At 34.6% G+C, this 23561-nt stretch overlaps 2 protein-coding genes across 7 annotated transcripts; both read left to right on the top strand.

Moving 5' to 3' along the window:
* On the top strand, positions 1–5218 carry LOC140976051 (uncharacterized). Its single transcript, XM_073439911.1, has 8 exons — positions 1–144; positions 1174–1263; positions 1790–1832; positions 2629–2735; positions 3381–3476; positions 4404–4594; positions 4692–4761; positions 4837–5218. The coding sequence occupies exons 3-8, from the start codon at positions 1817–1819 to the stop codon at positions 4942–4944; spliced, it is 588 nt and encodes a 195-aa protein (XP_073296012.1). The 5' UTR covers positions 1–144; positions 1174–1263; positions 1790–1816; the 3' UTR covers positions 4945–5218.
* A 9624-nt stretch (positions 5219–14842) lies between these two features.
* Positions 14843–22807, top strand: LOC140976050 (uncharacterized). 6 transcript variants are annotated; one of them, XM_073439908.1, is made up of 12 exons: positions 14843–14981; positions 15470–15861; positions 15952–16088; positions 18677–18790; positions 18899–18982; positions 19674–19841; positions 19956–20091; positions 20244–20407; positions 20488–20611; positions 20743–20838; positions 20952–21038; positions 21176–22807. In XM_073439908.1, the coding sequence occupies exons 2-12, from the start codon at positions 15544–15546 to the stop codon at positions 22526–22528; spliced, it is 2781 nt and encodes a 926-aa protein (XP_073296009.1). In that variant the 5' UTR covers positions 14843–14981; positions 15470–15543; the 3' UTR covers positions 22529–22807. The 6 variants fall into 6 exon arrangements, with proteins under 6 accessions (XP_073296009.1, XP_073296010.1, XP_073296008.1 ...); XM_073439909.1 differs by having other exon boundaries at positions 14903–15047; XM_073439907.1 differs by having other exon boundaries at positions 14942–15094.
* The last annotated feature ends 754 nt before the right edge of the window (positions 22808–23561 follow it).

The following is a 23561-nucleotide window of genomic DNA, read 5'->3' as shown; positions in this document are numbered from 1 at the left end:
TTGCTGTTTTCTCGATATTATGGTGGCCTGTTACACATAAGCCTTATCCATTGCTAATTTCCATTCTAATAGAAAAGAGAACTATTTCAAGATTTGGCGCCGTTGCTGTGGAATTCCTTCGGAACAGTTGCTGCTCTTTTGCAGGTTTGTTTATAATATCCTAAAAATTTTGTTTGTCCTGCTCTTTTGGGGTCCCCAATGGTACGGGGTCAATGGAGCAAATTCACAGTCAAATCAAATTATTATTTATATTCAGAAAGATGCTTGTGTATGTTTTTAACTCATTTCAACTTGGAGAATAGTCTTAATGATGACTGAGATTTTTGTTACCTTCTGTTTCTTAAGGCTCAATTTATGTTTTTGTGAAGTTTATTAATTTAGCTAATATATCAGCACTAAAATTAATGGAAAATTGAAAAAACACAACTGTTTTGAGCCCTTAAAATGGAAATGTTCTTACTGAAATTACTTCATTTTCTAGACCTCATTGTAGTTGATTCATGCATATTCTGTATCACTACCTGGTTATTGATCTGATGACATTTATTGGAACGGAGGAAACATACCAACCAAACTTAACATTTTGGATGGAAATTCAATTCAAAGCTCCTCACCACTCATGCCCTTGTTGCCTAATATTTTATGGGAATTTTTTGGGAGAAAATGATATGCCTTCTCGATGAAATTTATGTTTTTCCATGGCTCCTTAATTTAGCCAATTGTGTCAGCTCCCAGTTCAATGGAAGATTCAACCAATCACAAATATACCAAATCTGAAACCAAAGGTCCGGTCCTCCAGTCAAATTACTTCCCACTACTGAGACCACATTATAATTTATAGCTACATATTTTCCACATGTGTTCTGATCACTATATCATAGCTATTGCATTTACTGGAATTATAGAAATATTCCAACGAAATTGGTCTTTAGATGGAAATTTTATTTGAACCTCTCGCTCTTTATTCTAACGACTTAATACTAGGGACACAATATTGTTTGTCATGTCTGGTTTTCATGAGCAATTTGTTTCAAGTTTTACATAAAATGTGGCGTGCTTTTGTTTTTTCTTTTATATGTGGATTCGCTCTGATCCGTTTGTCCTTGAACTTGAGCATTTGGGTGTTACATCAATTATTGATTGATGTGGATATGATTTCCTTTTAACGTTTAGGAAATAGTCTCAATTTATCCGGTCTTATCACCACCAAACCTGACTCCTGCACAATCGAACAGAGTTTGCAATGCACTCGCTCTTCTTCAGGTATTTTCTTTCCCAATTAAAACTCTTTTTTTTTTTTTTTCATTTTTCCTTGTTTCAGGATGATAATTTAATTGTTGGCCTTTCCTAGTTCTGTATTTAGATTCTCTTTTTGAAAATTATGTTGTGCTTTTGCACATAAACTTTTGCTTATGTGTCTTTACGATGCAGTCAATCACCTCTTTATGGCATTTCAAATTATTGTATGCTTTAATGCATTTGTATCTTTGATGTTTTATTCAAAAAAATATATTTCTTTGATGTTTTGTTGATTTAGTTAACACATGGTTATTTGAGTGTTTAGAGATTACCTTATCAAAGTATGTCAAAGCAAATGTTGACCTATCATAGCTCGTCGGATGTGCTCGGACTTAAATGCCTTTTGAGTGGTTTTCCCAATAGTGGTGGTTTGCAAGGAAAGGAATGGGATTGTGTGACAAAATAATGAACCGAATAACTTTTGCAGAAAAGCTAAATAAGTTTCTCTTCCTATTTTGAGGTAATGAGATTAGCTTTAAATTGTTTGCAGTGTGTGGCATCACACCCGGATACAAGAATGCTATTCCTTAACGGTAATTTTCTTGAACGCATGAACATGTAAAATTTTCCTTCATCTATATAGAAAGTTTGCTTCACGTTAGCAACTTTTACTAAAATGCGTATTTCTTATCCTTCTTTATAAAGGTAATTCTGATTGTCTTTTTTGTTGAATTGTAAATTGATCTGTTTATCGAGTGCAGCTGTAAATTAGCATTAGGTAGTGTTATGTCTTGTTGGGGTAAAATAATTGTATACCAAATTAGCATTAGGTAGTGTTCTGTGTAGCTTGTCTATATTGCATACCAATCAATACGTGTTGGTTGGACCTCGCTATGATCAAAACGTTTGAGTTGCACTGTGTCTCAATTGCAATATTTTTGTGCATCGGCATTTGTTTGGTCCTACAATTGATATTATAGTCAATGTCACGGATTTGATTCCCTTGAGTCGCAAGTTGGAGTGATTATTGAATTCTGAGTGGGGCTTGTGGACGAGGCAACACTTGCCTTTATTTTTCTGGGTGATGAATCATGTGATGGAATGATGGCAACATGGTGACTGGGGTTTGTGTGAGTCATAATTTGAGTTGTGCCTTTATATCAGTCATGGTTTTTGATAACATATACTTGGTTTTACGCGTTGGTTCCCCCTGAACTATTATATGTGCTCTTATAATTTATTAGAATTATAGCTATTCCTGCCTCAGGTACTCTAGATATGCTACCTTTTCATTTGTTTGTTTAAAATAGAAGAAAACATATTTAACAGTTGTTGTATGGTAAACTTATAATTGTTGGGATCTTTTCATCTGATGCTTTCCTGTTGCAGCTCACATTCCTCTGTACTTGTACCCTTTCCTTAATACAACCAGCAAATCAAGGCCCTTTGAGTACTTGAGGCTTACAAGTCTTGGTGTTATCGGTGCTTTGGTAAAGGTATATCTTATTGTCCCAGTTTATTTTCTTTTTCTGTGTACTAAATTGCTATTTAGAGATTGGTTATTCTGCAATAAGAAAATTCTGAGTGAAAGAAAGTCTGTTCTCTAATGTTTTTCACGGCTCTCACAATTGTGCCTCTTCTCATCCATCCCTTTCCCTCTTATGTACTTGTGTAGATTCTTGACTGGTGTTAACATTGTTCAATATATTATCCAATCTTGTTGGTTCTTTATTTTGTTCCTTAACTAGTGTAACATCCCTGTGGTTGTGTGAGGATATTAATTTTAGCAGCAACTCATTGCCGCGTTGCCTAAGCTGCTGACTGGATGGCATTCTCTGTTCTAGTATCAAGCTTCTTAACTGATTTATGTGATTAATATAGTTCTTGCCAACTGGATGGCACTCTGTGCTTTAGTATTAAGCTTTTTAACTGATTTATGTGATTAATATAATTCTTACCCAACTACGTGTCAGTGTATAACATTCACTCAATGCAAACTACAAAGTAATTTCATGTTGGTGTTATCACAAGGAATGTGACTGGCTAGCATTCCTGCTATTTTTTCCTGCCGTTCTATATGTTTCTTTTTCATGATTCCAGTTAACAATGAAACATGTGGCTTGCATTTTCCTTTTTACTAGGTTGATGAGACAGAAGTTATCAGTTTCCTTCTCTCTACTGAGATCATACCCTTGTGCTTGCGCACAATGGAGATGGGAAGTGAATTGTCCAAAACAGTTAAGTTTCGTAACACTTTTTTAGTAATCCATGAATGTTCTTAATTAGTCTCATAGGTAGCCATTGCTTGTAACTTATAAGCTTGGATGTTGAAGGTTGGTTTTGACAACGGTAGGACCACTTTGAGAAAATCACTTGTCTTCATGGTTGCTAGTGATTGTGAAGCTTTTGTTCTTTTAAACCCAACCAAACCAAACCAAATGTTACTGCTGCAATGTGCTCCAGGCAGCTAAAGCCAGTATGATTATGTCTGCTTCTCCACTCAAAAGCCCTAGAGGTTTTCAGACTTGACACATTTTTTGAAAGATATATTTTCTTTTAAAAAAAAATCACCAGCACATCATTTTATTACTTAAATCGGGTTCTTAAATACAAATGTTATAAAATTGTCTTTCTCAACAATCATACTGCTGATTTTGCATTTCATGTCATTATTATTATACATCAATTTATCTCATATATCAGATCAATTTACAAAATTTATATATTCAAAAATTATCTTTTACCATTTCTCAAAACTTTGTCAAAAGAAATTTGAGATGAAAGCAGACAAAACCCGACCAAATGCCTGCTTAAATTATTAACCAGAAATCGTGAAGCAACGATGACTTTAATATGATGCATACTGCCATCTTTAGCTGGCACACCCTTTCTGGACAATGAAATAGTTGTTTATTTTTAAAGTATCCCCCGAGCCTTAGATTTTTAGCTTTGGGACTTTACATAATTTTTGCATGATAGCTGGCTTTGCTACTGGTATTTGCTTTAACCATTCCCATAACAAAGCAGGTTTTCTTATATGCATCTCACAGTCAAGTACAGACCAATCGAGTTCTAACATGTAACTTCTAATCATTCTGGTGGGCTGTAAGAATCTTATTTATATTTACTGGAATTTATTTGAGTGCCGTGGTTTTTATTGTCAGGTGGCAACATTTATTGTGCAGAAGATTTTACTGGATGATGTTGGCTTAGAGTATATATGTACCACTGCAGAGCGGTTCTATGCTGTAGGTCGCGTTCTGGGCAACATGGTTACAGTGCTTGCTGAGCAGCCTTCTTCCCGCCTTTTAAAGCACATTATCAGATGCTACCTTCGGTTGTCAGATAATCCAAGGTTGGTCTTTCATGTAGAATATTGGGTCCTTCGTGTTTCTTTCTCCACTCATAATTGTGCAATTATTTGATGAAACCAATGGCCTCGCTACATGCAGAGCGTGTGATGCCCTGAGAAGCTGTCTACCCGACCTGCTTAGAGATGCAACATTTAGTAGCTGCCTTCGTGTAAGTAATTATTATAACATAATGTATTATCTTGGGGTATGCATGTTGTTAATGTTTGTGCTGCTATGTTTTCAGGAAGATCCAACCACAAGGAGGTGGTTACAACAATTGATAATAAATGTGCAAGGACCTCGAGTCGCAATGCAAACTGCAGGTGGATTCGATCATATGATGGTAAACTAAAACGGAAGGCAATATCAATACTCAGTCTGAGACTTCGTGGTTGTTTGACTAATTTTACCTGAAAAGGATGCCCCAAGAGGCCAAGACTGTTGGAGGTAATAAAGAGAGATGGTTGAATAGTAAGTGCATTTGGTGCTTTTTCTAATATTTAAAAAATATCCTTGATCTTTTTTTTCAACTTTGATTTACTTTTTTTGAAACTAAGGCTTTTATATATTTATTATTATCAGTGTACCTATATATTAATTAATAAATACATGTATATTTAAACTTTTTATGGGTTATTCTATATTTGTGGACACATATCGCACAAGCGACGTTGCTAGTATTGACAATGCATCAAGACTCTCACCGACTGTATGACATACGTACGATAAAGCTCAATTGAATAAATAAATTGAAAAGAAATTGATCGTTATGGTTAAAATGATTTTTAGATACGAAAATTTGGATTTTTGGTTCCCAATAACTTTTCAACAAGTTTTTTGTAAAAACCACAAAATAAAACCATTCAGCTAAGGTGAGATTTTCTGAACAAAAAGTGAAGTCCTTGCTAGTAAATTATTCTAATATTAATGTTTTTAAGCAACTAATATAGATTGCCTATCAACAATTCATTTAATTTATAAAATTAACTTATATGTATCAATCTCATTTTACTTACCAGTGTATGTTTACAGATCAGAATTCCCAACTAGACTCATAGCTCCCACCATTGTTTCCTTACGTCTTGGAATAATAATCCTCACATTTTACCCATTAAGATACACCTCTCTGCCTGCTTGCAAGCTTAATCATTTGAAGTCTCTAAAAACCGTGTGGTTTCGGCATTTATATATTTTCGAAATCGAGCTTTCCTCTGGTTTGATCTTTTATATCTCAAGTAATGCAAGTTCATTGCATGAGATGGATCGCAGTAATATGTAGCTGCAGTCCATGCAAGGCCTATCGCAATTATCTCCAGATTCAACATTGTTTTTGCTCTTGAAATGACAATCACATGAAATCTCAACCTCCTCCATGGAAACGTTTTGGTTTAAGAACCGTCTGGTTCTTCTTCGAGAAAGAAGGATCACAGTAGGGTTCTTGATCTGGGAGGCACGACTGAATTTTAGGCCAAATGAATCTCTAAGAAACTTTCTGAACTCATTCATTTAATGCCCTTCTGGAGTATGGCTAAAATTCAAAGACAAATGGCCATGAAATATGAGTTCAGTTACAGCTCCTGGGAAACAATGTACGCTTTGGTTTGAAGCTGGATTCATGATCCTGTAAGCTGATAACTTAAACATGGCCTTTTCATGTTTCCCCACAAGTGAAGGATTATAATCCTCCAGGATGAATTGCACCTAGGATTGAAATACTTTCGTTGTAATGAATAAAGTGATGAGAATTTCATTCATTTCATGGAAAATGTTCCCCACAAATCCACTGGACGAGAAGATTATAGCTGGGATTCGATGGTTGTATTGACAAACAGGTGTTGTAGTATTAGTATGATCAGGATATCCCTGGACTATTTTACAGGTGTTACTGTTTCAAGAAGAGCTTGATCTTCTTGCCTCGCGTAAGGCCGAATAACCATTTCATGAATCGGTGAATTCGATGGAATTTGAACTGTCAGCAACCTTGGTATCGGCTAGAACAGGATGATTCACGACGCAGTGGATTGAGTAAACCTCACGATTACATGCAAGTCCAGTGTTTGCAAGCTTCTCTTGATCTCTCCCTGTTCGATTTCTCGAAAATATCAGCATGTTCTTCATATACATGGCAAATAGTTTAAGGAAGCAAGAAATTTGACGCACCGTTCACCAGCTTCTGGAGAAGAAAATCCAGTGAACCTTGCGTTAAAACATATGTTTGTTGTGTCAAAGAAAAAATAATATAGATATTATCAATAACCCATTCTCAGTCGAATAAATTAGGTAGTTTAGCATTATTTATATATTATTATATTATTAAATTTGAGCGCATCATACTAGTTAACTTTCGTGTGTCAACATGACACCAAAGTTTTTTTTTACAGTTTTATTTTCATAATATTTAGTTAACTTTTCTGGTGTGGACCGTGTGGTTTTATTAGTAATTTTTGTATATATCTCTATTTTTTTCTAAATTATCTAAAAGTTCAAACTATCTGAATAAAATTTATCTAATCACAGATGTAAAAATATCACAACTTAATAAAATAATATATAATTTTTGCATAAAAATGATCAAACACAACGGAACACTAGTTCAAATTAAAACTCAAATGGACATATTCCTGGTATATACAAATTCTTCCCAAACAAAAAATTTTACGACTCACTTTCANAAAATCAAACTCGATTTAATTCATCGGTGTTTAATATTTCAAGAACAGAGCTATTGTAGCTCAACGATTTTTCCCCCAAATCGATCCCAACAGATTATCATATACACATCTACGAGATCCTTGTCCTTCTCTATCGGCGATCTTAATAGATTTTATTCTTCAATAGCCAACACTGATACTCTCATCTCATGCCTATTATTTAAAGTCACGCTTTGTTGAGGAGACGAGCTTACATTATATACATCAAGCCAAACTTGAGAGCACATGGAACCAAGACCTATATGTGGTACCATATGCCACCTACTTTGGGCGTCAGCCGTTTTTTGATGAGTGCTTCCGAGGGTCAAATTGACGACTAAAAAATAAGTGTTGATTGGGAAGCAACCCAAGGGGAGTTACTTTCCTTTCTTTAATTTTTAATGTTTTTTTTAATATTTATCCCTTCTTACATTTTGGCTTACATTGATGACAATGTCTGATTTAGGTGTAAGAAAGGTGTATAGCTTTATTTCTAATTTCTAATTTTCAGGAAAAAAATTGGCTCTGAATGCAGTAGATGTCTTCTAACAAGGCGTGATCACGCCATGTAAGAAAACATCTTCTAATATTATGACAAGAAGACACAAAAAAGGGAGTAAGATATAATGAAGTTGTTTGATCCATAAAGCATCTAGTGTTTATACACCGTCTCTCTCTCTTGAATCCTGGATGCTTCTGCTGCAAGTCTATAAAAAAAATTGACGTTTTCTTTGCGTGTCAACTTATTTTGCATTCTCACTGCTGCATTTATGGGTAATTGCTCTTGATGATGGGTCAAAATGACAAGTGTATGGGGTACAACACACATACCATTTTTCCTTGGTGAGCTATAAGCTTACGAGCAATCATTATATAATGCTCTGTTTCTTTGATTGTGTGTTTGTTATGTATTGTTGATTTTTTTTCTAGAACTTGCATTGTTATACATGTCTTTTTTAACATCTCGTGGTGGATTAGGCGCATAAACAAATAATAAGGGCATTATGTTCAAACCATTTTTTTTCCGCATCATTACCGTTCTTTGAGCCTACCCGGATTCATAGACCCATAGTGAGCCAAGTTCGAGCCTATTCTTTGGAAAATAGCCACATTATAAGCCTTGATAAATCTTTTATTTTTGTTATTCCTCTATTGTTGAACCTTGAATTGGAGAATCATATAAACTTCTCGCATTTAGCATCATTTTGAGCCAAGAAAGTGCAATTTTTTAGATTAGTGATTCAAGCTTGAAGCTATTGTCTCAAAAAAACATCTTATGAATGAAAGAAAAAAAATAAAAGAAAAAAATAAAAAAAAAATAGTAGAAAAGGAAAAAATAAAAAAAAAATCAAATGTATAATTATATTAAAGAGGTTGTTGTTATCGGATGCTGTTTTTGTGAAAAGTACTTCGTTCCTACCTGACCTCTAGCCACGGTACAACCCATTTACGACCCTTGTTTGTGAATTTTAATCCATTCATTTGGTGGAAGGATGTGATATATTTGTAAGCTTATGGTAAAAAATCTTCAGTGTATTGACATGAGAGTTTCTTTGATACATATCCAGACACTTATGAGTGAAATAAACGAATCTTGTGACGAGTGTTTGGACCCCATGCATTTTAATTTCTATACATTCTAATGGAAGCGATTGTTCATGATGTTGGTATGTTTGATGCTAAACCATTAAATTGTTTTGATGCATGAAATTTTTTACAGATAAGCAGAGGAAGCGGAAGGATGATAGAAAGTTGAAATAATGAATTGAACTTTTTTATGCTTGAGGACAAGCATGATTTAGGTGTGGGAGATTTTGATAGGCTCATAAAAGTTTGCATTTTTTGTCATATTTCCCATTGTTGTAACTTCTGACGTGCTTAATTGATACACTTTTATGTTATTTTGTTGTAGGTGGAATTTTTTTGCTCTTGGGATAAATATGAGCTAAAATTTTTTTTTATATCGCAATTAAAGTTGCCAATATGAAACTTTGAGGAGGACTCGAAGCAGAAAAATTGAGAAGTGAATTTTCTACAAGGCGTGATCACGCTTCCACAACGCGTGATCACGAAGGCGTGATCAAGTCTTGTGACTATTCTTCAGCTGTTTGCACAACTAAATATGAAGTTCGAAAATTGCAAAGATAATACCAGATTTTAGACTCCTATTTATGGTGTTTGACTTGTGAAAAATATTTGGAGAGAAGATATTGGTATTGAGATAAATAAAGATAAGATAGAGTTTTATTCATTAAAAACTCTATCATCTGTTTTGGTAGTTTATTTTTTGTACATTAGATTATCTTTAATTTATTGGGCTTTTCTCCTTGACCCAATAACAATATATACATAAAGAAGAAGTGGAGGCGCACACAATTGAAAAATAGATTTCTCTCTTTTCCCTCTACTTCTTTAACGCGAAGAACAAAAAGAAGGCGCAAGAATTTCTCTTTTTCTCTCCACAATTATATGCTAAGTTTTATTTTTGATTCAAGAGATATTTTTACTATTTCAATTTATCGTTGTGAGGCTTTTTGAGCTTTGATTTAATATTCGTGTTTTATTCAAGTATTTGTTGATTTATATTTAATTATATGAAAGTTTTATGTTGATTAATCTGACAATTTAATTCGATATATAATTTTCTAGTGATATCCCTGAATTCAATGATCCGTAATTTTCATGAACTATTGGTACCTAAGAAGCACTGGATTAGGTGTATTGTGCTATCATAACATATTTAATATAAATAAATCAACGAAATTAGATCTATCGATTGCAGTTATCTCGGTTGTTAGATTTTAGGATTAACTGTTTTCATAAAACGAAAATGCTATTTTTAATTAACATGGAACACTATCGTGCCCAGTTAGTTATTAATAATTTTTGACTGGATGCTGGGTCTGGTCAATTAAATCAGGAAAACATAAAGATTTTAGCGGTTATCTTTATAATTATAAGGTTAATTACTTGTAACTGCGTGAATAAATAATATGTTAGCAGATGAAAAATGATAGAATTGAATAGTGAAAATCCTTTGAATCGAGATTGGCAATATTAAATTTTACATTTAATTAGTTATTCATCTTAATTAGTTATTTCTTCTTACATGTTAAATCAGTTTTAGTATTTTATTAGTTTTTATCTAACAAATTTTTTTTTAATCATCTTTCCTCGAAAGAAATAAATTTCATGTTCCCTGTGGATTCGATCATACTCACCATTATACTCATTTTACTTAGAGAATATGAAATTTAAGTTTGGTGGCTCAACGACAGCACACCACTCCTAAGACTGGACAAAGTTGCAAATCTACTTTCCACCATCCTAGAACTTCAAAATTTTATGGAGTTTGAAAATATTGGCTTAAATACATATGTATCTCATTATACTTTATTATTGTAACCAATTTTCCTTCAAATTTTATCGTTTCAAATTTTGAAAAAAGTTGATTGCTCTCATTTTGCTTTTTTCTTTCGGCTCTTCCTCTGGCTCAGACTAGCTACTCGCTCCTCCTTGAAGAAAATGCATGGTTGACGTCTTTTGATCATCATTTTTTTTAAGAAAGTTAGCATAATATTCAAAAATTACTTATAAGTCATCTTTACTTTGAACAGAGACAAGCAATATTGCTAAGACATGCACAATTGTGATAGTCTCCCAATATTTTAAAATTTTCTTTTATGCTCAAAACATCACTCATAGCAACAACGTTACAACATTCAATAAATTTTAAAAGTATATTGAATACCCGAAGTAGAAACGTGTTTGCAGTGAGGTAGTTAATGCAAAAAAAAAAAATTCGATTGTCTTCCGCATTATTGTTGTAATACGGTGTAAGTAAATATCTAAAACATAACAAAATACCAAGTCAATGATACAAAAAATTTCATCGAGTTTCAACATGAATGTTTTTCAATCACGACCATTTTTATTCCGCGTAATAATTTACAAATACTTTGAATTTCTTTTATCGTAGTAGCCATGCGTTCATCAAAAGTATATTTAATATGACATTCACATCTAACATTAAGCAAATTACCTTTTAAAATTGGTCTTAATGAATATTTAAGGTATTTAATTGCAACATCATTGTCACTCACATTATCTAATGTGATCGACATTATTTTACTTTGTATGCCATAAAATTTTGCAACATTTTAAACATATATAGCTATATTATATTTGGTGTGTGATGATTCTAATTTATCTAAATTTTTTTTTTTGCATAGTCCAAGTTTCATCAATGTAATGACATGTAACAACAAGATAAGATGTTAATTTTATATTAGTCTAAATATCAGTTGTCAAACTAACTCTACAATTAATACTTTGAAGATGCGAAACTATGACTCCTTGTATTCCTTGTACATATCAAAACAATATTTCTTAAGTGTATGCCTAAAAATATTGTGAAAATCAAGTTAAATAGTAAGAGCAAATTCAACAAAACATTCTTGTTAAGCTATTAAAAAAGGTCGACAAAATTTCCTAACAAATCTAACAATGACTTTTCGAGAAATTTCTTTTGCAATTTTAAAATCTCTAACCGTAAAAGAATAATTTGTTGTTGGATTGATTATCTATCCGGTGACTGTAAGTTATTAGAGTCAAGCATATGTACCTTGATGAAATATTTTTTCGAAGTTCCAGTACCACATTCACTACCACGACCTATTTTGTAAGAATATCTACTTTTGCAAATGTACACATAACAAAAGAGTCGTTCATATTTTTTTTTTCAAATTCGAAGTGATCCCTGTTAGAGTAGATGCCCTGCAAGCCAACGGTTGGCTAGGGAGTTTATTGACTCAAATGAAATAAACAATCTTTATTTTAATATAATTTAACTTTTCATGGTTTCAATTTACTTTATCTGTATACTAATCCAATCAGCATAGATAAAGTCCTTGATTATACTTTAATACAAATGAATCGTAATTCGATGTTGAAACTCATTTGTAAACACTGTATAATCTAAATTCGTTCCTAGTCGATTCAGCCGCATAAAACATGGATAAAGGTCGCTTGAGCTCGAGACTAGCATCTGTGAAGTTGTGTACCACATTTCTTGGTAAGGGCATAGAGATGTCCAAACATGCAGATGGGTAGTCATATGATAATTATACCGAACAACCCTCTCTTGGACTTTCCAAGTGGTTATCATTCATCGAGAGGATAAGTCCGTGGTTATGATTGTACACCATTAGTCCTTACGACCTTGGATAACACCGATGCTCTATATGCTAGGGCTGTGCTTTGACTCGTTTACCGGCTCCAGGAGAGTCATCAGATGACGAGATTGGGTACAGTTGCAACACATGTAGGAGCCAGTGCATTGTAGTCGGGGATTCACCGCTCACCTACGGGTGTGGATATCCTATGTGATCTGATGAAATAATAGTGCATGGGATCTCTGACCAGAGTATGAGATGTACATTGGAGAAGGAGTTCTCAAATAGTACATGCGATGCCACTATTTATATGTGTCACATAGTTATCGAATTATTATGCAACCCTCGATGAACCAATAGTTGCATATTCGATCGGGATATATGAGATGAAGGGACCGTACTGTACGTTAATCATAATCGACTGGTTCTTGCAGGCACTATCAGTGATACCTAGGAAATCATGGGACGATGCTAATAGACGCTCTTAGCATGATTCGATGGGTTTAATAAGAAAATAGTTTCTGACATTCTCAAGATCAAATGTTGGTGCATGGAATGTGGGCAAATTAGGGTAAGCCCGAATAAAGGATTATGCCCTGAATCACAAAGAGTTGTGAACCCACGGCTAGCTGTATCCCTGAACCATTGAGTGTCACACAAGTACTGGTTTACTTGTTCCCGTTGAGATAATAAAGTCAATGAGTTGAATTTATAAGAAAAAAGTTTGATTTGATCAATCGATAAGCTTATAAATAAAATTTATAAAAGCTTATAGAAATTTTGAGAGCATGACTGTCAAGACAGTCAAAGGAGTACATCTGCCTTATTTAGACATTGGTGATCTCGAAATCAAAGTGTGCATCATAATAACAAATAAGTTGAATTGTCACATCGATGATATTGGATCGTCGATCGGGATTATGATGAGATTAATATAATGAGAGCATGGATCATGGGCTTGTAATAGTATAAGCCCATCATGCAAATTTATTAAAGTTCAAATGAGTTTTAATAATTAATTATATTTTAATTGAGTTAAAATATAGCCCATTAAGTTTTTATAAAATATGGTATTGATTTATGTAATATGAAAATATTCATGATACCATAATTTTAAAAACTTGCACACTAAGCAAAATAATATTAATGCATTAATATTCGAGATTGCATTTAATATGGCATGGATTTAGAATCTTTAGTTAACTTAATTAATTGGATTAATTAAGTAAAAAGAAAGGTTAGAAATATAATTAGAATATTTTATTATTCTAAGTGCATGCATTTTCGAGAATTGAAAAGAAAGAATATACATTGCAAAAAGGCATAATATTCGAGAATCACGATTACCATGCAATAAGAATATTTCATTTACTTAATTAATTGGATTAATTAAGTTAAATGAAGGATTAGTATTAAAATAAGGTTTTCTTATCCTTATTAAGAGGCATGCTATTAGGTGGAAACCAATTCATTGGAAACATTCTGATTTTGAAAAACGAAAAATTATGACTGAAGCTTGAGAAGCGAAAAAGAAGAAAAAAATTCATCGGCAATTTTTTTCGTGCTCTCAAAAGGGTTTTTGAACCATTTTTGTTTTCATTATCTCTACGCAAAAACATCTTCTAATTTTCTAGTGCAAATTAGAAGAGGAACAAATAATCCGGTCGTGGACCTGATTCGGAGATCGAAGAACTTTCGTAGGGATTTACAATAAGAGCTATGTCCGCTAATACCGGCGTAGTTGGAGCCAAGTGAATTAATTCATTAAAGGTATATTTATAAACATCCTATGTATGTTTATGTTTATTAAAACCATACGAGTGTCCAAATATTTTGATTGTCAAAATAAAATAAAAATTTAAAACTTCCGCTGCGTTTTGGGCACGAGAAAACCGAGATCCAACAATCCCAAGCTTTGCTTCATTTTGCACGGACCTTCATCGTGCTCGTCATCATGTTGCTTGCTCCTGCGGACAACTTTGAAAATGCCCACCAATTTCGTTGGGGAGTTCCATAATCTCTTCTTTTTCGTGGCCGGGTTCGACTTCGTCAAAATCCGAAATGTAGCCAAATTCTTCACCAAATTCCAAATTATTTGGAGGCACACCCCGTCCCGCAAATAGGAAAATGAGTATAGAGAAGTTTGAATTGGAAGAAACAAGATTGTTGTGTGAAAATGTGTAAAAATAGTTATATATTTATACTTAAGTTTGGAGGGGAAGAAAAATATTGCATTGTGGCGCTAAATGGGGTCACGTGCAAATATATTGGGTGATAGTAATTGGTCAAACGACAATGATATATTTATTTATTTTTATTTTATCGGTTCCGGTTCGGGGTCGGATCACCGTCTCAATCCATTTACTAATGGATTTGGGGCTGTTTCGAAACCACGACACAAACGAACCAATTTCGGTTCCGAGCTTTACCGACCGGTAGTCATGCTAGTATGGCTAAAAAGACGTATACACCCACGTGTGTATTGGTGCCTCAGATCTCTTCGCCAGTCGGATAACAGACTCTTGGTAACTCAAAATTCCAAAATTCGAGTTATTATTTTTACCGTCGAGCACCCTTTTTCCACTCGGCAGGTCATCCGATTCTGTTTCTAGGGTTTATTTTCTCTTCTCAATTAACTGTGCGTCTATCTTCCTTGCCAATGATACGATTTTGTCTTTTGTTGTTGGGCTTTTCGCATCTCTTTGATTTGCCATTCTGTTTGTAATTGCTTTTCATTTTTTCTTCTCCTTGTTGTCAAATGACATTCGCTGAGTTTCATCTCAATTTCTTTGGAATCTTAAATGTTATAAGGACGCTCATGGAACAGTTATAGTGAATTTGGTTGAATTTGTGGTGCTTTTTAAGGAACAAAATTATATTTCTACATCTTTTTTCTTTGTTTCCATGTTTTGTCTTTTAATGAGAATTTATCGCTCCGAGTTTGTATGTATTAAGCTGGGTGCATGCTTAACTATTGATGCGATTATTTTTGTTATCATTTTTCATGTTGAAGGAATAGATTTGCTTGGTGAGGCCAAAATAGCCAATGGTCCATTAGGGACTCCTGTGATATATCTGTTTTGGAATATGACAGCCAATCAGCGGAAAAAAAGGGTAAATGCTGCCAGTTTGGTTGGCTGCACATCTTATGAACGATATATGGTAAAAAGTAAGAAATTGAAACTACCGCCGCCGGCCCTGAAAATGGCACCTACTATCTCTCTAGAGTGGGATAACAAGAAGAAGAGTGTTGTTTCAAAGAGGGATCAGATTGGTATTTCTCAAAGGCACTGGATTCCATTTATCGAGCCTGGTCCTCACAGCCATATTATATTGGCTGATGTTTTTTCTGTTCCCCAGGAGATATTTGAATTAGAAAATTTATCCGAGGTTCTCTCTTATGAGGTAACTATAGATACACGGTTCCAGAATTTTTTTTTTTTTTTTTTTTGTTCTCTAGGAAATTTTCTGTTCAATGAATCTTGTTATGTATAGGTGTGGCGGAGTTTGTTGTCCAAAAATGAAAGAAGTCTTCTATCTCAATTTCTACCCAAAGAAGCTGTGCCTGATGCTCTTGTTCAGGAATTGCTTGCTGGGGATAATTTCCATTTTGGAAATCCTTTCCTCATATGGCAAGTTTTAATATGCATTCTTTTATTTTGAACTATCTATAGTTTTGTATAGTTTGTTGAACAACTCTTGGCTTTTTTATCAAATTAATTTCTTAATTTGTTTTGGTCGACTTTTAACTCTTTTCCCGTTATTATATGTTGGTTTTGTGTTTGCATCTTGTTACACAAGTCTCTTTTATTTTTTCATAAATTTATTTGGTGATATTCTTCCATCAGCTGTCACGGTTTGAACCTACTCACTTTGTGAGGCCATAAAGCCGTGCCTTTTTGTTTAATTTATTTTGAGGAAGGAAAACATCTCATCCAGCGAGGAGTGAGTCTGATCCAAGAAATTGTTGCTGATTTGTCAAACTTACAATGAGTAAGGGAATGCATCAAATGTACATTATGCACTGTTGTTAAAAGACCTCAATGTGTGTGCCTATTCTCAAATCTGAGTGAGGCTAGCTCTTGTGTCTTGACACACGCCATAGGCAAAATCTAAGTGAGGCTCAGCTCTTACCTCTCAACACATGCCAAAACTTAGTTTTTTTGATGAAGTATGCCCTGTAAGACTGTAAAACCAAAGTCTCAACCTTGGTGCATGCTAAACGCGTGAGGTGTTTTTAATTGTGTATTAATAGTATGGATATTAAATTAGGGTGTACTGCAAGATAACAGTAATTCATTTTTGTTAATAGATTCATGAATACTTATTTACTGTTCAACAGTTTTTAAGTTGTTATGAATTTTTTTTAAATATTATCCCTGAGGGTGTTTCTCTTTAATAATGTATGTGCCGCGCCTTGGGCGTTGAGCCTAGGCTTATGATACCGATGTGCCTCAATACACATTGCATTTCTAAGAACTATGATATCATATCTTACGAGGATCTGCTAGTATATATATTATGTTTAGACACATTACCTGTGGCTTTTTTTTTTGTTCATTGTTTTCCTAATGCTCTCAGCACTACATGGATGCTTCTCCTGTGATTACATTGGGTGAATTCTGGATTTTCTTTTTCCTAATCCAAGGGTGAAACAATAAAGATATTGCTTTATGGAGATGTTAAGCCTAAGAAATATAAATTTATAACCTATTTCCTAGTGCCATTATCATACTGACTATTGAGTTATATGTTTTCTATTACTGGAGCAGCAGAATTGGTGTTTTGAATGTTACAATTAAGAACCACAATTTAAATGAATGTTATTTTTGCAAAAATTATTAAGATCGAACAAATATATGAATACAAATCTGATACTTAAATAGAATACTAATAACAGCCCTACTTCAGTTAGGTAACTAATTCTATTGCAATTAGGTTTTGATTTCAATGTTATTCCAGTTTTAATGCTATTAGGCAGCTTTAAAAAATAATCTACAAGCTACATTTGGAAATTAATAATAGAAAAATCATTAACTCTTGTTGCATCAATATTTTACTCTTGAAGGAAACTCATTCTGGAGTTTTGTTGTAGCAAAGATAGAAAGTACCTCAAGATACTATAGACCTTGGAAGTTTTGGAGACATTCATACACATGGAAATCAATTTTATAAGCATTATCTCAGTCTTCTTGATAATTTGGAAATTACCAGTTTTTTGTGCTTGAGCTCATTGTAAGTGTCAACTAGAAATCTGTTCTTCAGCAAATGTACAAATACCAAATCTCAGTAATAGTCTTTTCATGAATCATGACTATGCTTGTCCGCATCCAACTTTTACTGAGAGTTAGCTTCCTTGAGATTTCTCCACTCTTCATTGTGAATCACTGAATAGTGAATACATTACAAAAATCCTCCATATCATGATTAATGAGGAGTAAGAGGATTCAAATCCATAGAATGCTTTGGAGCAATAGCATAGGCAACTTCAAAAGGTTCTTTTTTGGTAGGATGTTTGTCAAATTGTTTAAGGCGAACTAAATCTGTGGACGGGTAGCGTTCCATTGCTCGGATTTCTCACCGCATAGCTAGTATCATGTTGCTAAGAGTATGATTGGCCACTTAGATTAGTCCATTCGTCTGTGGATGACTCATATTACTATTCTTCAAGGAATGTCGAACAACTTCCACAATGTTATTCAAAAATGATTTAGGAATTCTTCCCTATTAGAAGTTAGGGAATGAGGAACACCATGTAGATTAACAGTTTCTTGGAAAAATAAATAAGCTACATGTGATGCAGGCGAGGCTCAACTGAGAATGCTAAACCTGTGATATTGGTGAATACTGGTTTATCTTTCTTAGTAATGAAATTGGGACTTTGGCATCAATACAATCTTCTTTTTGAACCACCAAAAGATGAAGGTATTATCACGATCCTCATCAACGACATCAACATTGTAGTGCCACAGCTTCCAGATAGAATATGACGGGCATCCATATCCATCACATCTTTGTAATTTCCCAAGCAACAAACAAACTTCACAAATTTATAGCACTCAAACTCCATGGTCCTTCATAATCCGTGTGATTTTGTGAGGAAGGGATGCTCTTCATATCTGAAGAGAATTGATGCATCCAATTTGAATGACTTGGATGTGCTTTTCAGTTCCTTGAATAAGTTTTAACTGTCCAGTGATTTTCGGTTTTGTTGCTGCAGGGGTGCTTCTCTCTGTTTTGGAGAGCTCCATCCTGATAATGTTCTTCGTGAGGAGGAGTCTCTCAAAGCTTGCAAGAAGGTCTACTACTCACATTTACGAAAGTATCACAACGAGTATGCAGTTTTGTCAACTCTGTATATTTATGTTTGAATATATGATGAATGACTCAGATGTGCTTTTACTTTAAGTTGTTTGTCTCATGATGTGTGCTTCTTTGCCAGCATGATTGGGAATGTGCTACTGTGGAAGGAAAAGTGGTCTAGTTGTGAGGATCCGGAGGTGGATATTGTGCATAAAGTATGGAGGTGGTTCTCTTCCTATGCCTATTTTTTTTTTATTGTCACATTCTATTTGTAAACTAAATAACCCGACTTGGGCTCTCTGTCTGCTTCTGTGTTTTAGGTTGTCTGTTGGGTCCTTGAATCTTTGGCCTTTTCCACTATTCTCTTTGCATAATTTGAAAGGAATTGAGGCTTATCGAAAAGATGATTAAATTTATCGGAATTGTATTGTTTTGCAAGTAAAAGTCCTTGTGATGATGCTTGGAAGTTTTTATTGACGCTTGGAAGTTTTATACTTAAATTCTTGTTGTGCACTTTAAATTCTCGTCGCATTTGGATTCCTATAACTACCTCAACTGTTGTCAGTTCTGAAACTGGCTGAGTTTTTGTATGCACCTGTATTTCTAAACATCGTTTTATCTTATGCACGTATGTTCTAGAGTTGGTTCCTGCTTCCAAATAACTATGCTATTTATGGTCAGCTTTTATAGCTTTTTTTATATATATTTTATTATAGTTTTCCTTTTATCTTTTCAAGTTAGCAAAAATGGCATCATAATTTTTAAATTAGCGAAATTGTCACATTATTAATGCATGTGATTTTATTTTATATTAATATTTTTTGTATAGGAGAGATATTATACTTGATCATTTTACTTTGTTTCTTTCTCCATAGGCAAGCTATTCTTATTCTGAAATAAAATGTTATGAGCAGGACTAGGAATTATGCTGAGAAAAGTGTGCCTCTATCAGACACTGAAATTTATGATGCTGAAGAGAACCTTGTTGCGACACCTGACTCTTGTTCTTGGGCTAATTCAGAGAAAGAGTGTGTCAGTGATAACCAGAATCGGGAAATGGTGCATGGGGATTTTGAAAGGAGGTTATCCAGTTCTACTTCCTCCAACTTACCTTTGTCCCCTCCTACTCCGCAACCCCACATGAAAGATCTAAACAGATCTTGTTATCTGATTCTTTCATCTAATCGAATGTGCAGAATAGTCAGCTTCAACAGAACAGGTGATAGCGACTTCAGTTGGCAAGAGGTGGCTGCAGTATCTAGAAAAGGTGGAAAGCTACACAAATACAATATCCAGCGTGAAAATGGAGCCAAATACATGTCCTATGTCAAGGTGGTTTGGTGCAACTTTAGTTTTTCAGTTTAAAATTTTGGCAGCCTTTCTTGGTTGGTATTGCACAATTGTATTATGCTTTCCTGTCTTATTTCGGGTGTCTTTTAAATATTATTAATGATTATGAGGAAAATTTACTTGAGGTTTAACAGGTTAGCAAGCAGCAGCATGAACGAGTTAAAAGTAGCATGAAACATGCTGGCATTAGCATTCAGCGCAGGTCTCTGAATAATGTTTTGGGTACCATCGACACACTTAATGTGCAACCATTTGAGAAATTCGAGGAGGAAGAAGAGAAGAAGTTGCGTGATCACTGGTTAGTTATTGATATTATTTTTTGAGCTCAAAATTTAAGTTCTTTAACATCCTCTCTGCATTATGATATTTTTACGACAGGCTAAAATTGGTAACAAGTGACATCCCTGATGGTTTCATTTACTGGAGAAAGAGTGTATTGTCGAGGCAGCAATTAATACAGTCTCTAGGTGAAGAGATGGGAAAAAAAGTAAAGCCTGAGGAGGTTTGTTGTCTTCTCTTCCTCATTGGAAAGTTCTGATTGTCAGGGCATGGACCATGCATCTATTCAAATACCTTTTACAAAACTGAGAAAACATCTAGTTGCTGCATTTTTTCCTCGATACATTTGTGTAGGTTACTCTGGATTGGGACAGAGAAGGTTCTCGTAATAAGCTAATGGAAAGCTCGGATGATAGCAAATATGAGTTTCTCCCTGCAATTACTATTGAGGTTTATTAGCTTCCTTATTTTCTACTTACTTTTTATGATTTTCCTGTTGCTGACTCTTTTGAAAGTGTAGTTTCTTGTGCAATGAAACCTTTAGTCCATATTTTTATGGTCAGGGTGTGGAGAAAGATCAATTTGATGACATGCTTTCAGAGCAGAGGGATAATGAGCTGGCAATCGATGAAATAGAAACAGTACAGCAGGTTGATTTGGCTGCTTCTTTCTGTTCTTGTCTTGGTCAGAGTATCAGCTTCTGGAAATAGATATACTCAGTTAAGTGGCAGTTGATGAAATTTTAATGTAGTTGTGCTCTTATTTTTGTTTCTTATGCGATGATCAGGCTAAAAAGATTAGAAAGACAGATTATGTATTTGAGGAGCAAGCGCAGGATACAGTTAAGATCGAGCACGGTGATATGCCTGACCATGTTTGCATTAAGGATCACCATCAGCAGCAGGTTGCTTCAATTGATAGAAGTACTATGCAGAGTGCTAAGTTGATAGAATCATTCAATCCTGTTGTTCCTCAGGATAAGCATCAACAGCAAAATGGTTCAGTTAATGGAAATCTTCAGATCAAGTCCCTGGATATGGAATCCCTTGTTAACAGTGCTAGTGCAGAAATAGATGATACACTGACTTTTTCAACGTACACGGGAAATTTAAGCCATGTGATTATTCCAGTGAACCAGCGGCTTCCTCTTACATCTGCTAGTGATGTTTGGCCAACAGGTGATACTCGTGGTTCTTACTATCAATCTGCTGCCGCTAGTGATGGATATGCTTCTTCTCAAGAGTTGAAGCTTGGGAGAACACAGTTTATGCAGGAGCAACCATTGCGAAAACTTGATTCGGAAACAGACAGGCAAGATAAAGATGCTGGGAAGGATATGTTTCCGAGGCGATCTGACCATACATCATTGTTCAGTTCCTACTCTAACCAAGATCAAAGGGAACCACTCCCGTTCTTCAATGGCCATAATAGTTTATCTTATCATCACGAGCGAAAGCACTTGGGTGTAGATTTCCAGCCTGCTAATGATCTAATGGACGCAGGTCAATTTCAAGGGCATTTGACGGAACAAGTTCATCCGTCACTTCATTTGTATCCAAAGCCGAAGAGATTGAATGATTTTTACTTGCATCAGACCCTTCAGGAGAGTATGTATTCTGATGGAAATCGGTTTAACATGCCAAAGCAGGTGCAGGTTCCGGTCAATATTCATGATTGGGCCGCCGTTAACTCGGTAAGCATGACAGCTACTTCTCAACCTCATTTGAACAGTATAGAGTTGAATCAGAACTGGTATTCAGGTGAAAGTGGATCCCAAGACGTATGGGCTCCCTATGAAAGTGCGGTCCATAGCTTTAGCGGTGGACGTAATTCAGATCAAAGCCTATTCAGTGTACTTTCTGAATGTAATGAACTGCGACCTGCTATCGATTATGATCCGATGAGCTCCTCGGAGAGATTCATCCAGGCCGGAAATTACAGTGGGATGGGTGGAGGAATTCAACGGAGCAGCCTGCCACAAGAAGAAGCACCTAATGCATTTAACTACTTGAATGGTCACGAGGCAGGCACTGCTGGTGTTAAAATCAGTAACCTGGGGTGGATGGGAATCCCCCAGCAGAATCCTGGGATACATGAGTCGTCCATTGATAAATCCTTTTTAAGGTCTTGGAATCAGTAAGGACCTTGTTTGTACGGTGCAACATTAATCAGGAGAGAGTTTCTGAAATATAATAGTATACACAAAGTTGTTCAGTTCATTTCAGCTCACCTGGATTTTGTTTTTTTTAGGAGATCCTCTTTTGGTTTTCTTTTTTCCTAGTTTTATCATTGAAGTTGATACTGCCCAAACGTGGTGCAGAATACACACGTAGAGCCAGTCCGATGCCCTGTATGTATGTACATATCTATACTTCTAATTAAGAAAAGAATGGAGTGAGTGCCATTAAGTACCTTGGTCGACAGGTATGGGTTGCCTGAAATGTCCTTTTATGCAAATATTACATTTTTTAATTTCCTAAATAAATAATAGAATTTTTATTTTTATTTTTCAAATACTATTATGTTTTTTTTTTAAAATAAAATCTACAATAATTATTAAAGTTGAGGGTGGAAGAGTGTGATAACTTGGACTTTGGTGTGACCTTCAATCAAATTATTATCCTGTGACTTCGTTTTTGTTTTTTCCTTTTATTTCATTTAGGCCCAGTTAAATTTTATAAGGAGCAAAGATCGGTTGATCGTCCTTGATTCTAGGGATAGCATATGGTCAGTCAGTGCTCTTCAAAAACGAAAAGAATCCAATACTTTAATTTTATTTACTCGCCATAACCTTTGTTAAGTTTCAGCGAATGCCTTCTTGTTGTCCAATCTCCGCTCAATCATGGAAGAACGCAACACCTTTTTTCCGCCTGAACAAACTGCAAGCTGCTAGCTTCATTTTGANTTTTTTTTTTTTTTTTTTTTTTTTTTTTTTTTTTTTTTTTCTTGAGTTTAATATTGGAATTAACGAATAATGTTATACCAATATGTGAAATTGTTGTATATGATAGATTAGACGATTATATACATAATTTCGAAAAGAAATCTGAGATCATGTTGTGAAACCTGAATTAATTTATGTATTCTTCATGGTTCAAAAATCATAGAATTTGGAAATAATGATTCGAATAAGATTATTTGAATTAATTAATGAATTTAAACCAAGGTTCTAA

This window comes from Primulina huaijiensis, chromosome 5 (genome assembly GCF_012295235.1).
Source record: "Primulina huaijiensis isolate GDHJ02 chromosome 5, ASM1229523v2, whole genome shotgun sequence".
NCBI lineage: Eukaryota > Viridiplantae > Streptophyta > Magnoliopsida > Lamiales > Gesneriaceae > Primulina > Primulina huaijiensis.
Note: the sequence above shows the minus strand (reverse complement) of the source record. Positions and strands in the feature narration are given on the sequence as shown.